Here is a 14,944-nt window from a genome sequence, read left to right on the forward strand (position 1 = left end):
TCAGGGTTTTGCATTTAACAGTGTACTGTCTCATACATTCGACCTACCGAGCTGCCAAGATGATCATCTTATCAAATCTCACTGAGATTTCTCAGGTCCTGTTGAATTTATTGCCAAGTGCACAAGTACGGGAAGGTACAGGTACAGAGAAACACTGACTTGTGGCAGCATCACAGGCAAGTACATTCAGATAACACACGGAGCACAAATTATACGATGCTCTGTCAGTAACAATCTATAAATACGTTTTATGCCATTAACAATATTTAAAATACATTCTGTCATGATCAATATTAAAATGTGCATTTTGTGTCAATAACAGACTTGGAAATGTTGAATTTGGTCCCTGTCTCCATTCCTCCTGTAGTCCACAACCGTCTCCTTTGTTTTTGTCACAGTGAGGGAGAGGTTGTTTTCTTGACACCACTGTGTCGGGGTGATGACTTCTTCTCTGTAGGCTGCCTCGTTATTATTTGAGATTAGGCCAATCAATGTGGTGTCGTCAGCAAATTTAATTAGTAGATTGGAGCTGTGGGTGTCTACACAAGTTATGGGTGCACAGAGAGTGAAGGAGACAACCCTGTGGGGTATGTGTGCTGAGGGTCAGAGAGACAGAGGTGAGTACATGGAGACTAAAATTATCTGAGTTGAAATGTTGTCCTTCACCCACTGACGTGCTTTATAAACTTTTAACACTGCAGAAAAGTCAAAGGATTTGTGTATGGGAATCACAAACACAACAGCACGTTAGTTCTGCTGTATCTGTCAGTTCACCAGCGCTTGAATGCCGCCGATCCTTGAATGTGGAGGCGGAGATGCTGGAGAAGACAGCGCCCCACTCGCTACAAGGAGAGCCCGATCACGTGTCCATGTCCGTGATCTGATTGGATACATTGCCATGACGTTGATAGCAGTGTGACGTCATTCACTGGCTCTCATTTTGGAAGGGATTCAGTCGGACATCGCAGATACACCAACAGCTTCGCACTGGGAAGCGGCCGTTCACCTGCTCCGTGTGTGCGAAGAGACTCATTCAGTTAACCCACCTTGTGATGCTCCGGTGAGATCACAATAAATAGAGGCCACATTTCCGTCTGGAGTGAGCAAAGAGTTTTACTCAATCATCCCAGCTGCTGCAACACCAGCAACTTCACATCAGGAAGGAAGTTCAAATCAGCTCTGTGTTAAATGTTTAACCATCACAGTGACTGAAGGCAGCTGCAGGTTCATGAGGAACTGTCACTGTCATTCTGCAGTTCTCACTGGTGTCTCCGTAGAATCAACAAACTCATTCGTAAGGCCAGTGATGTTGTGGGGATGGAACTGGACACGGTGGTGTCTGAAAAGAGGATGCTGTCCAAGTTGCATGCCATCTTGGACAATGTCTCCTATCCACTACATAATGTACTGGGTGGGCACAGGAGTACATTCAGCCAGAGACTCATTCCACCAAGATGCAACTCTGAGCGTCATAGGAAGTCATTCCTGCCTGTGGCCATCAAACTTTACAAATCCTCCCTTGGAAAGTCAGACACCCTGAGCCGATAGGCTGGTCCTGGACTTATTTCCTGGCATAATTTACATATTACTATTTAATTATTTATGGTTTTATTACTATTTAAATATTTATGGTGCAACTGTAACGAAAACCACTTTCCCCCGGGATCAATAAAGTATGGCTATGACTATTAAAATACCCTATTGTATCCGCCTCTACCACTGTCGCTGGCAGTGCATTCCACACACACACCACTATTTGTTTAAAAAACTTAGCTCTGACATCTCCTCTGTACCTACTTCCAAGCAGTTTAAACCTGTGCCCCTTGTGTTAGTCGTTTCAGCCCTGGGAAAAAGCCTCTGGCTATCCACACGACCAATGCACCTCATCATCCTATACACCTGCATGAATTTCCTGCATGATTGTCTCCAGGCTGGATAACACGATGAGCTCACTGTGGTTTTGACATTCTTCAGGGCTCTGGACTAAGGTGGTTAAACTCCTTCTTTCCTGCTCTTTTCAACGTTTTGCGTCATTTTCACAAATTTCAAACGACTGTGCTGGGTTGTTGCAATGCACTGCTAAAGTCAGACAGCAGACTAGCAAGTGAACCTTCGATGGAGCAGAGTCAGAAACCAAAGAGTTGCCAGTCTGACTCAGGGCTTTGGGGCTCAGGAAAGAGATGGGGCCTAGAGTTTATAAGGAGGAGAAAGAAGAGGAATCAGACCAGAAGGACGTGACTACAAATGAAAGATCAAAAACATTTGGAAACTGGTTGATCGAAAAAGAAAGGTGGTTAATTTCTGCAAAATACTGGTGGGAATCAACAGATCAGGCAGCCAATGTGGAGAGGAATAAATGGACAACGTTTAGGCCGAGCCCCTTCAGCATGCATTGGCAGTGTACTCCTCAGCTCAGCTGCTGCCTGAACTGCAGAGATCCTCCAGCATTTTGTGTGAATGTGCCTACATTTCCAGCAACAGCAGAATCTCTTGTGTTTTATATCTGCATTTGTAAGAACGTTCTACTTTGGCATTAAACACGCGGGAAGTTTGCTGATATTAAGTGTATTGTTTTATTAGAGCTGCTTTCTGCGTTAAAAGAGGTGCTGAGTTTTCTACACAAAAAAACACTGAGGTATGTGCTTGAACCGGTGCTTGCAGAAACTTTCAATGACTCCGTGATTAACCTGAAAGCTCTGCAACAATTCTCGCTGTCGCTGAAGCACCGATCGAATGCGCAGGCGTCAGGGTTGCGGCCTCTCCCGAATATCACGCATGCGCAGCACACAAAAGGCCTCGGATATCGCTGTGGTAAGTGTTTCTCCGTGAGACCGTTTTCACTACCGACTGAGGGGCAATTGCAGTGACCCGCGCTCCCGGGACAGTCCTGTTCTCTTCCCCCTCTCTCAGCCCCACGATCCCTGCACGGGCCCCGGGGAGCTTCCGGCTGATGAGGGAGTGGGAACCGATGGATCTCTCAGACAGAGCTGAGCTCCAGCTGTCTAAATGCAAGGATTGGGAACTCGGAGAAAGGGAACAAAATCTTTTACATCAGCAGTTGAGAAAATCACCTTTGTTCTACCTTCAATCACAAACAAGAGAAAATCTGCAGATGCTGGAAATCCAAGCAACACACACAAAATGCCGGAATTCAGCATTAGTACTCTTTTCCATAGATGCTGCCTGGCCTGCTGAGTTCCTCCAGCATTTTGTGTGTGTTGCTTGTTCTACCTCCTCTTGTTCTGGACCTTTCTACCCGTGAGAACATGTTTTGACCCGTTCTCTCTGGGTACATAATGATATCAAACACCTTTGCCCTGGGCAACAAATAGTTTTCACATCACAAATGTGCCAGACTCCAGTGAGACAGACTACTGCGTTTCCCTTTATATTCATTGGCATTGCCATCAACGAGTTCACCACCGTCAGTCATTTGGGGAAGGGTTCAGGGGAAATATTTATGTACAATACAGAAACTGGTGTTCCCTGTGTGTATTATGGCAATGCAAAAATTGCTGGAGAATTTACAAGTGAGAAGAAGTGGAGTGATATTTGGAAATCTGACTTTTTAAAGCATAATTTAGCAAGCAAACCACATATGGACAGTGTGCGAAAGCTCTGGTGAGAAAATCCTTCATTACCCGTTACAAGCCTGCTACATAGGTTGTGTGAGAGTGCAGATGAACTCAATCAAACCCAGAGGAGATCAAAGTTCCTATCGACAGTAATTTACTAGCTGTGAAAATGAATACCTCTCAATATAAAATTCACGGTGTACATGTTGTCACTGGGTAAAACAATGCACAGTACAAGATTTATGTGCACACTGTTTATTACAAATTAGAGGGGACATTGGTGGGAATGTGGGGAGACCTCCAGTGTCCCTGATGCCCTCTCCTACAAGACGTGCATCCAGCTGCAGCTTGTAACCCTGCACTTTAAGGAGTTGGAACTTGAAATGGATGAATTCCGGATCATCCAAGAGTTGGAGGGGGTGACAGAAATGACATGAAGAGAGGTGAGTTACACCCAAGGTGCAGGACACAGGAAACTGGGTGAGAGTCAGGAAGGGGAATGAGGTTAAGTAGCCACTGCAGAGTACTCTTGTTGCTATCGCGCACAACAAGAGGTGGAACACTTTAGAAACTGTTGGGGGGAATTACCTGGCAGAGGAAAGTCAAAGGGGTGATAGGCGATTCGTTAGTTAGGGGAACAGAACAAGAGGGGACTAATACCCTAGTGGTAAGGCTTGCTAGTGCTAGTGTGAGGGAGGGGGTGATGTGGTTACAATAAGTTGTAGGGGGAATGGGAGCCAGAATGACAGAACAGATAGTGGAGAGGGTGAATTGAATTGAATTCACTTTATTATGTACATCCTTCAGATAGATGAGCAGTCTGTACGTTACATCTCAGTCTAAATGTGCAATGTGTAATTTATAGTCATTTATAATGAATAGTTTGTAGATAGGACAGTCAATATAGCATAGAAATCAGTTAATCAGTCTGATGGCCTGGTAGAAGATGATGTCCGGGAGCCTGTTGGTCCTTTTGCTGTGGTACCGTTTCCTGGATGGTAGCAGCAGGAGCAGTTTGTGGTTGTGGTGATTTGGGTCCCCAATAAACTTTTGGCCCTTTCGACACACCTGTCGCTGTAAACGTCCTGAATAGTGGGAAGTTCACATCTACAGATGCACTGGGCTGTCCGCACCACTCTCTGCAGGGTCCTGTGATTAAGGGAAGTACAGTTCCCAGACCAGGCAGTGATGCAGCCAGTCAGGATGCTCTCAATTGTGTCCCTGTAGAAAGTTCTTAGGATTTGGGGCTCCATCCCAAACTTCTTTAACCGTCTGAGGTGAAAGAGTTGCTGTTGTGCTTTTTTTCACAACACAGCTGGTATGGACAGACCATGTGAGATCCTTGGTGATGTTCCTGCCACGGAACTTAAAGCTGTTGACCCTCTCAACCCCAGATCCATTGATGTCAATACGGTTTAGCCTGTCTCCATTCCTCCTGTGATCCACAACCAGCTCCTTTGGTTTTGTGACAATGAGGGAGAGTTTGTTTTCCTGACACCTGTCAACTGTTGTTCAGACCTCAGACAGAGTCAGCAATTAAATGGTTGAGCATGGTGCGTTGTATGTTCTGAGCTGTTTATATCACAATGCAAGAAGCATCGTAGGAAAGCCAGATGAGCGCAGGACAGGGAATTATGATATTGTAGCCATTATTGTAACTTGGTTGCACGCAACAGTCTGAGGGATTTAGAGGAACAAATTTGTAGAGAGATTGCAGACCATGCCAAGAAACAAAGGTTGATTCAGTAACTGATTTTAACTCTCCATACATTGACTGGGACTCCCATACTGTAAAAGGGCTAGATGGGGTAGAGTTTGTCAAATGTGCCCTTAATCAGTACGTAGAATTCCCAAAGTAGAAGTGTGCAATAAGCTGTTAGGAAATGTCCAGGGCTGGTGACAGAAATTAGTGATCGTAATGCCATGAAATTCAACGTAAATATGGAAAAAAGAGGACTGGACCACGGGTTGAGATTCCAAATTGGAGAAAGGTCAAATTTGATGGTATCAGAAAGGATCTGACAAGTGTGGTTTGGGACAGGCTGTTTTCTGGCAAAGGAGTACTTAGTAAGTGGGAAGCCTTCAGAGGTGAAATTTTGAGTGTGTAGAGTTTGTATGTGCCTGCCAAAATAAAAGTTGAAAGGTAACTGGTGCAGGGAACTTTGGTTTTCAAGAGATATTGAGGCCCGGGATATTTTGTTCCTCTAAATGCCTCAGACTGTTGGGTGCTACCAAGACTTATTAATGACTACAATATCATAATTCCACCCCCTGAGCTCATCTGACTTTTTTTTTAGTCGTCTGCTGTTGGTTTCTAAAAGCTTCTCAATAGTTTTTGCTCTATATTTTGCCCTCTCTTTGGCTTTTATGTTGGCTTTGGCTTCTCATTTCAGCCACGGTTGTGTCCTCCTGCCTTTCCAATGCTTCCGCTTCTTTGGGATGTATCTATCGCTCAGCTCCTGAATTGGTCCCACAAACTCCAGCCATTGCTGTTCTGTTGTCACTCCTACCTTTTTCCTTCCAAACAAGTATGGCCAGCTTCTCTGTCATAGAAACATGGGGAAGTTCAGTTTGGAAACAGCCTATCTGGCTCATCTAGTCAATGCCGAGGAAACATTTAAGCTATCTAATGGAATTACCTGCACCTGGACCATCACCCTCCATACCCCTACCATCCAGGCTTCCATCCAAATGTCTTTGAAATGGTGAAACCGAGCTCATATTCACCACTTGTGCTGGCATCTCAATCCACACTCTCACGACCATTTCGGTAAAGAGCTTTTCCAAATGTTCCCGTTAAATTTTCATCTTCCCCACTTACCCATGACCTCTGGTTGTTGTCCCACCCAACCTCATTGAAAATAGCTGCTTGCATTTACTCTATCTATATCCTCATAACGTTGTATACTTCTAACAAATCCTCAAAGCAATGTATGATTTCTTTGTTTATGTTTAGAGCCTTCTTTAGGTGTATAAGATCAGGGGTCCCCAACCTTTTTTGCAGTGCAGACCGGTTTCATATTGACAATATTCTTGCGGACCGGCCGACCGGGGGGTGGGGGTGGGGATGGTTGCCAACGGACAAGAGTACAGTAACAGTCAAATATGTTGTGTTTACCCCGAAAAGACTACAATGACCAGGAAGCCTTGCGCGGGCACCAGTGCGCATGAGTAACTTGCGTAGGCGTGCACGTGCCGTTTTTTCCTACAAATGGTTTTTGGCGATTCTGTTCGGGAGGGGCTGTTAATCATGACTGGAATATCAGTGATAAGTGGCTAATACACTCAATTTCATTTCTAAAAGGGTTTATCTAACGAATCTAATACTAAACACACAGCGCATATTTTCCTCGCATGAATATAGCGATAAGTCAATTATCAGGGGAGGACGGGGGGGCTTGAAGTACGTGTTGAACGAACTCCCAGCAGAAGTGGCAGAAGCAGGTTCGATATTATCATTTAAAGTTAAATTGGATAGGTATATGGACAGGAAAGGAATGGAGGGTTATGGGCTGAGTGCAGGTCGGTGGGACTAGGTGAGAGTAGCGTTCGGCACGGACTAGAAGGGCCGAGATGGCCTGTTTCTGTGCTGTAATTGTTATATGGTTATATGAGTAAGTCAATAGTATCATAACATTTTAAGTAACGTTTGGATATTAAATACACAGCACATATTTTCCCTGTATGAACATATAAAATCATTGCAACGCACCAATATCGCTGAATCAGTGGGAGCCCTGGGCTTGTTTTCCTGCAACAACACGGTCCCATCGAGGGGTGATGGGAGACAGCGATACTCGAACGGGTTCCTTATGTCCAGTCTATTCTGCAATTTAGTTTTTGTCAAATTCATCACAGAGACATGTTGGAAATGGAAGCAACGTTTTCAGTGCTTCCGTGGCTATCTCAGGATATTCGCCCTTGACTTCGATCCAGAATGCCAGCAGAGATGTTATGTCAAACATAATTTTCAGCCCGCAGTCATTTGCAAACTCGAGGAGTTGATCTCCTTCCCGCGCTGACATGGACCCCGCGGGTAATGACCTTGCGTGTGTTCAAGCTCAACAGTGGATGTGACAGGGAATGACGAAAGGTGCAGCTGACTCATATCACCAAATCATATCGTTTCCTCGCGGCCTGGTACCGGTCCGCGGCCCAGTGGTTGGGGACCGCTGTATAAGGTGATGAGGGCATTGATCGTGTGGATAGCCAGGGTTTTATTCCCAGGGCTGAAATTGCTACCATGAGGGGGCATAGTTTTAAGGTGCTTGGAAATAGATGTCAGGGGTAAGTTTTTTTACACAGAGAGTAGTGGGTGTGTGGAATGCACTGCCGGCTATTTGCATTTGAGTGTTTCAGTTACTGTGGGGCCAGGCACCCATGCAGTTCAGTGGGAGCAAGAAATAATACCAGTGGAGAGAGTTAAACTGAGCCAGGTCACAGATTGGAGATGGCAGAAATGCCCCATTCTTATGGAGACAGGAAGAGCATCAAAGAGTTTGATGGTCATTCCAGATACCAGCACTGTGCCCTGTTAGAAGATGATTTCTTTCCAACTTGGGTTGAACTTCACTGTAACAGTGTGATGTCAGAGCACACCTTGACAGCTCAAGTGATCTCATCTTGAAATGTTGTCCTTCACCCATTGATGGATTTTGTAAATCTTTTTACAGGCAAAAATAACAAGGAATTTGTCTACGGGAATCTCGAACACAACACATCAGTTTTGCTGTCTCTGTCCAGACATTTAATAAGTGGAGCAAGGGATTCACTCGATCATCTGACTGACTGGCATGCCTGTCATTTTACACAGTGGGGAGCCCATTCATCTGCTCAGACAGTGGGAATGGATTCAGTCGGTCATTTCAACTGAAGGTATATCAGCAAGTTCACGCTGGGACAAGGCCATTCACCTGTACTGTGTGTGAAAAGGGATTCAGTCGGTCTTCCCACCTGTGGACACACCAGTCAGTTCACACTGGGCAGAGGTTGGTCATTTGCTGAATTTGTGGGGAAGGGTTCAGTCGGTCATCTGACTAGCGAGTTCACACCGGGGAGCGGCTATTCATCTGCTGGGACTGTGGGAAAGGATTCACTCTGTCATCCACCCTAATGGCACACCAGTCAGTTCACAATGGAGTGAGGCCGTTCACCTGCTCAGACTGTGGGAAGGGATTCACTCAGTCATCTAAACTGAAGTTACATCAGCGAGTTCACACTGGGGAGAGGCCGTTCACCTGCTCAGACTGTGGGAAGGCATTCACTCAGTCATCTAAACTGAAGGTACATCAGAGAGTTCACACCGGGGAGAGGCCGTTCACCTGCTCAGATTGTGGGAAGGGATTCTCTGAGTCATCTCAGCTACTGAGACACCAGTCAGACCACACTGGGAAATGGCCGTTCACCTGCTCAGTCTGTGGGAAGGGATTCACTTTCTCATCTCATCTGAAGGTACATCAGCGAGTTCATACTGGGGAGAGGCCGTTCACCTGTTCAGAGTGTGGGAAAGGATTCTATCAGTCATCCCACCTTCAAGAACACAGGTTAGTTCACACTGGGGAGCGGTCGTTCACCTGCTCAGTGTGTGGGAAGGGATTCCCTCGGTTATCTCAACTACACAGCCACCAGCGAGTTCACACAAGGGAGAGGCCATTCACCTGCTCCGTGTGTGGGAAGGGATTCACTTGGTCATCCCAACTACAGAGACACCAGCGAGTTCACACTGGGTAGACGCTGATCACCTGCTCAATCATTGGGGAGAGATTCTCTCAGCCAAATCAATCAAATGTACATCATTGAGTTCACACTGTGGAGAGGACGTTCACCTGCTATGAATGTGGGAAGCGATTCACTCAGTCATCTAACCTTATGTAACTCTCACTTCGGCTAGCAGCTTCATATAGTATCGCCCCCCCCAGCCCGGGCAAGTTAAGAAATCTCGTTTGGGTGGATGTTGCGTAATGTGTCCCCTGTTACAAATCAGTACCCCAAAATAACAAACGGTCGCAATATGTGATTAAACGATTGAGCTTTATAATTCTTACTTTGACTGTAGGGTTAGTGAAGTAAACAAAAAAAAAGACAAAGGGCCTCTGCCTTGTCGAGGCACAGCGACAACTCGCGGATATCTCCTCTTATTTACCCCTCGATCGTGACCCCACTAAGGAGCACCAGGCCATTGTCTCCCACACCATCACTGACTTTATCCGCTCAGGGAATCTCCCATCCACTGCTACCAACCTTATAGTTCCCACACCCCGCACTTCCCGTTTCTACCTCCTACCCAAGATCCACAAACCTGCCTGTCCTGGCCGACCCATTGTCTCAGCTTGCTCCTGCCCCACCGAACTCGTTTCTGCATACCTCGACACGGTTTTATCCCCCCTTGTTCAATCCCTTCTTACCTATGTTCATGACACTTCTCACATTCTTAAACTTTTCGATGGTTTTAAGTTCCCTGGCCCCCACCGCTTTATTTTCACCATGGATGTCCAGTCCCTGTATACTTCCATCCCCCATCAGGAAGGTCTCAAAGTTCTCCGCTTCTTTTTGGATTCCAGAGCTAATCAGCTCCCCTCTACCACCACTCTGCCCCATCTAGCGGAATTAGTCCTTACTCTTAATAATTTCTCCTTTGGCTCCTCCCACTTCCTCCAAACTAAAAGTGTAGCTATGGGCACCCGTATGGGTCCTAGCTATGCCTGCCTTTTTGTTGGCTTTCTGGAACAATCTATGTTCCGTGCCTATTCTGGTATCTGTCCCCCACTTTCCCTTTGCTACATCGATGACTGCATTGGCGCTGCTTCCTGCACGCATGCTGAGCTCACTGACTTCATTAACTTTGCCTCCAACTTTCACCCTGCCCTCAAGTTTACCTGGTCCATTTCCGGCACCTCCCTCCCCTTTCTAGATCTTTCTGTCTCTGTCTCTGGAGACAGCTTATCCACTGATGTCTACTATAAGCCTACTGACTCTCACAGCTATCTGGACTATTCCTCTTCTCACCCTGTCTCTTGCAAAAATGCCATCCCCTTCTCGCAATTCCTCCGTCTTCGCCACAACTGCTCTCAGGATGAGGCTTTTCATTCCAAGACGAGGGAGATGTCTTCCTTTTTTAAAGAAAGGGGCTTCCCTTCCTCCACCATCAACTCTGCTCTCAAACACATCTCCCCCATTTCACGCACATCTGCTCTCACTCCATCCTCCCGCCACCCCACTAGGAATAGGGTTCCCCTGGTCCTCACCTACCACCCCACCAGCCTCCGGGTCCAACATATTATTCTTCATAACTTCCGCCACCTCCAACGTGATCCCACCACTAAGCACATCTTTCCCTCCCCCCACTCTCTACTTTACGCAGGGATTGCTCCCTACGCGACTTCCTTGTCCGTTCATCCCCCCCATCCCTCCCCACTGATCTCCCTCCTGGCACTTATCCTTGTAAGCGGAACAAGTGCTACACATGCCCTTACACTTCCTCCCTTACCACCATTCAGGGCCCCAGACAGTCCTTCCAGGTGAGGCGAAACTTCACCAGTGAGTCGACTGGGGTGATATACTGCGTCCGGTGCTCCCGACGTGGCCTTCTATATATTGGCGAGACCCGACGCAGACTGGGAAATCGTTTTGCTGAACACCTACGCTCTGTCCACCAGAGAAAGCAGGATCTCCCAGTGGCCACACATTTTAATTCCGCATCCCATTCCCATTCTGACATGTCTATCCACGGCCTCCTCTACTGTAACGATGAAGCCACACTCAGGTTGGAGGAACAACACCTTATATTCTGTCTGAGTAGCCTCCAACCTGATGGCATGAACATCGACTTCTCTAACTTCCATTAATGCCCCACCTCCCCCTCATACCCCATCTGTTATTTATTTTTATACACGTATTCTTTCTCTCACTCTCCTTTTTCTCCCTCTGTCCCTCTGACTATACCACTTGCCCATCCCCTGGGTCCCCCCCCCCCGTCTTTCTTCCCGGACCTCCTGTCCCATGATCCTCTCATATCCCCTTTGCCAATCACCTGTCCAGCTCTTGGCTCCATGGATCCCCCTCCTGTCTTCTCCTATCAGTTTGGATCTCCCCCTCCCCCTCCCACTTTCAAATCCCTTACTCACTCTTCCTTCAGTTAGTCCTGATGAAGTGTCTCGTCCTGAAACGCCAACTGTACCTATTCCTAGAGATGGTACCTGGCCTGCTGCGTTCACCAGCAACTTTGATGTGTGTTGCCAGAAAAAGGGCCCACTCTCTCCATTCGCGTCTTCTCATCTCTTCCCAGCAAAAGATCACGAAAATCTCTCTTCCAGACTCACAGGAGAGAACATTTTTATCATTGGATTGCCCTGCACTCCAAACCCCTGTTATCTCTAGTCATAACCTAATTATTGCTGCTACAGAGAAACCATTACCTCAGCAGTGAAACATTGCAGAGAGGCCATTACATTAGCAGTGAAACTTAGATCGTGTTACATTTGTGACACATTACCAGGTTCACACTGGGGAGAAAGTTTCAATAAGCTGCATGCTGGATATTTGTCCATCGCCGTTGCTGAATGCAATTTTGAGAGTGACTGTCGGTGCTGAACTCTGCAATTATTGCTGCTGCTCACCACACCCAGTTCTGCACCCTGGTCACTGGGCATGGGAGGAGTTTCTTCTGCTGCATATTCACCTTTAATGGAACTAGAGTTTAATATTCTGGATCTGAGACAAATAAATCTGTTCTATTTTAAACTCTGTCTCCAGTACTTAGTGAATTTATTACACACCAAGTGTACAGTAGAGAGTCGACTCAGGCCGGCTGGACCCTGCCAGTGATTCAGTTCCACGACGGTCCTTTGAAATCCTCCCCTGTTGTTCATGTCTCGCTCTCCCTGTGCTTATGGGTTCCACACAGTCACCACTCTGTGGGTGAAGAGGTTTCCCTTGAATTTCTGCAGACTGAAGAAGTCGAGCTGACTGCAGTTCTGTCTGAGATGTTCATCGCCCCTCAAATCTCTGAGCTGAAGAAGAATAACATTGGTCGTTAACCTCCGTAATGACGACTCATTTCCACATTATGGGTCATTTTCCCTGCTTCTAAAAGGTTGTTAGAAAACACCACTGTCCTCTAAAGACTGAAAACAGAATGGGAAACCACCAGTTGGATGTTCAGTGGAGCAGGGTCAGAAACCAGAGGCGGGTCTGCACAGGCAGAGTTTGGGGCTCTGGACGATGGTCGGGGTAAGAACGTATGATGAGGAGAAGGGAATCAGCGGCGGGGCGTGGCAATAAACGACAAAGTAACAACATTTCGAAGCTGATTGAGAGAGAAAATCTTTCGGTTGTCTGACTGATGACACAAACAATGCCTGTGGTGAGGTGCTCCACTGTTTGAGGAACATGTGTGTGTTGGGAATGGTTTTATCTATTGAAGGAGTTGTTCCTGCTTGTTTATCCTGTAATATTATATCCGGATAGTTATTATGGATTGTCCTATCTGAAATAATGTATTGATTATCATATAATTTGTAATATATTGACTCTGAACTGGATCAGGCTTGAAATCTGATGCCTTTATGAATTGATGTATTTTAAAGCAAGATTTTTGTGAATATTATTTGCCGCTTGATTGTACCTTTGCAAGTAATCAGATTGAGTTAAACTGCTGCAGGATCCCGGAATGTGTTGGATTGTGTCTGGTTTCTCTTGGCATTTTCTGCATTTACTGCCTTGTTTTTATATGATTATGAAGACATGTAGTCCTCTTTTATTGTCATTTAGTAATGCATGCATTAAGAAATGATACATTATTTCCTCCGGTGTGATATCACAAAACACAGGACAAACCAAGACTGAAAAAACTGACAAAACCACATAATTATAACTTATAGTTACAAACAGTGTAACAGTACCATAACTTGATGAAGAAGTCCGTGAGCAAAGTAAAGTTCAAAGTTTCTCAAATGTCCCACATCTCACACAAACGGGAGAAGGAAGAAAAACTCTCCCTGCCAGGCCGACCACAATCCGATTCTGAGTCATCCGGAAACTTCAAGCTCTGATCAGCTGTCCAACACCGAGTACTGAGCGCCATCTCTGTCCGAACGATTCGACCTCCTTCTCGGTCGCCAAAGGCAGGCAATACCGGGGATTTTGAGGCCTACCCTCCGAAAGATTCCCCTCCACACAGTAACGACAGCAGCGGATGGGTGTTTCAGAAATTTCTCCGGATGTTCCTCTGTGCTTTCACGTCCATTCTCCATCATATCAGAGTTGTCCACGGCCCCTACTTAACAGATACGATATCATTTTTCGCCGGAGGGCTGTGCACGCGCCGGCGCGCCGCCATCTTCTCCTCCTGCCGTGTTTGTGTGTATTTCATGTATTTTTTTTTCCCTTTTGTTAACCACCTTATCCTGTATTTCTGCTAGGAAGCCCTCTGTTTCTGGGAAGAGGTCTCCAACTCTCAGTCAGGTGCTCGATGCTTCCTTGTCACCATCTCGTCTGCTCAGATCATTGGGATGTCTCCCATGGAGGGTCATACTCATTCCACTGGTTAATGTTTTCTTCCATAGTGTGATTCATTTTTCTGAATTAGTATCTCATTTTTGTTTTCTGGTCTGTATTTCTTATCACGATTGCATATACGCACATGGAGTGCTGAATCCTGTTTAATTTTATTGAAAATATATACTTAGAAGTTTTATCTGACCTTTGTGTGATATTTTTTCATGTGTGTTATTTCTCTTCCTCCTGTCCAAGGTAGTGTTAATCTACGTGGGTTTGAGCGTAAATAGTCTTTTCTAAGATTATCATTTCAGTTCTTATTTATCTTTAAATTTTACTGATTGAAATGGGACCAAGATATTTTTATTTTAAAAAAATCAATGTTGGTATTGATGAAAGTGTTTATTGCCTTTGCTGTATTTGTTAACTATTGAGCTGTTTGGCAGGTTATTTTAAGCCTTCAATGAAATTTTGTCAAAGGTTTTCCCTATTTCGCACTACTTTCTATTTTCTTTGCTTGTTGATATTCCAGAGACGTGGATATCAACAGTCCCAGTGAAGGGTCTTGGCCTGAAATGTTGATTCCCATCCATAGATGCTGCCTGACATGCTGAGCTGCTCCAGCACTTTGTGTGTAGTTCTCTAGATTTCTAGCATCTGCAGGTCCTCTTGTTTCCCAGATACTTATATGTTTCTTAAAAGAACAACCTGGTAGTGGGGTTGTGTTGGTAAAATATTAAATAAAATCATTAGAAAGAGGTGGCATAGGGTTGGAAGTTGTAGAATATGTGGGTAGAATTAAGGAACAGCAAATTTAAAAAAAAGAAAAAATCCCTGAAGGGAATTGTATAGAGACCTCCAAACAGTAGTAAGTA

At 45.6% G+C, this 14,944-nt stretch overlaps 1 protein-coding gene across 2 annotated transcripts; it reads left to right on the forward strand.

Annotated features, from left to right (window-relative positions):
• Nucleotides 1-2,769: 2,769 nt before the first annotated feature.
• LOC140207139 (uncharacterized) lies at nt 2,770-14,467 on the forward strand. 2 transcript variants are annotated; one of them, XM_072275477.1, is made up of 3 exons: nt 2,770-2,811; nt 8,249-9,118; nt 13,994-14,467. In XM_072275477.1, the coding sequence occupies exons 2-3, from the start codon at nt 8,688-8,690 to the stop codon at nt 14,235-14,237; spliced, it is 675 nt and encodes a 224-aa protein (XP_072131578.1). In that variant the 5' UTR covers nt 2,770-2,811; nt 8,249-8,687; the 3' UTR covers nt 14,238-14,467. The 2 variants fall into 2 exon arrangements, with proteins under 2 accessions (XP_072131578.1, XP_072131579.1); XM_072275478.1 differs by having other exon boundaries at nt 8,249-14,086.
• Nucleotides 14,468-14,944: the final 477 nt, after the last annotated feature.

The sequence above is a fragment of the Mobula birostris genome, chromosome 13 (genome assembly GCF_030028105.1).
Source record: "Mobula birostris isolate sMobBir1 chromosome 13, sMobBir1.hap1, whole genome shotgun sequence".
In the NCBI taxonomy this organism is placed as follows: Eukaryota; Metazoa; Chordata; class Chondrichthyes; order Myliobatiformes; family Myliobatidae; genus Mobula; species Mobula birostris.

Excerpts from the sequence above, each read along its gene's own strand:
- LOC140207139 (XM_072275477.1), top strand. The coding sequence starts at position 8,688 with ATGGCACACCAGTCAGTTCACAATGGAGTGAGGCCGTTCACCTGCTCA. Across the intron at positions 9,119-13,993 it reads TCCCACCTTCAAGAACACAG|GAAGCCCTCTGTTTCTGGGA; the intron begins GTTAGTTCACAC and ends TATTTCTGCTAG.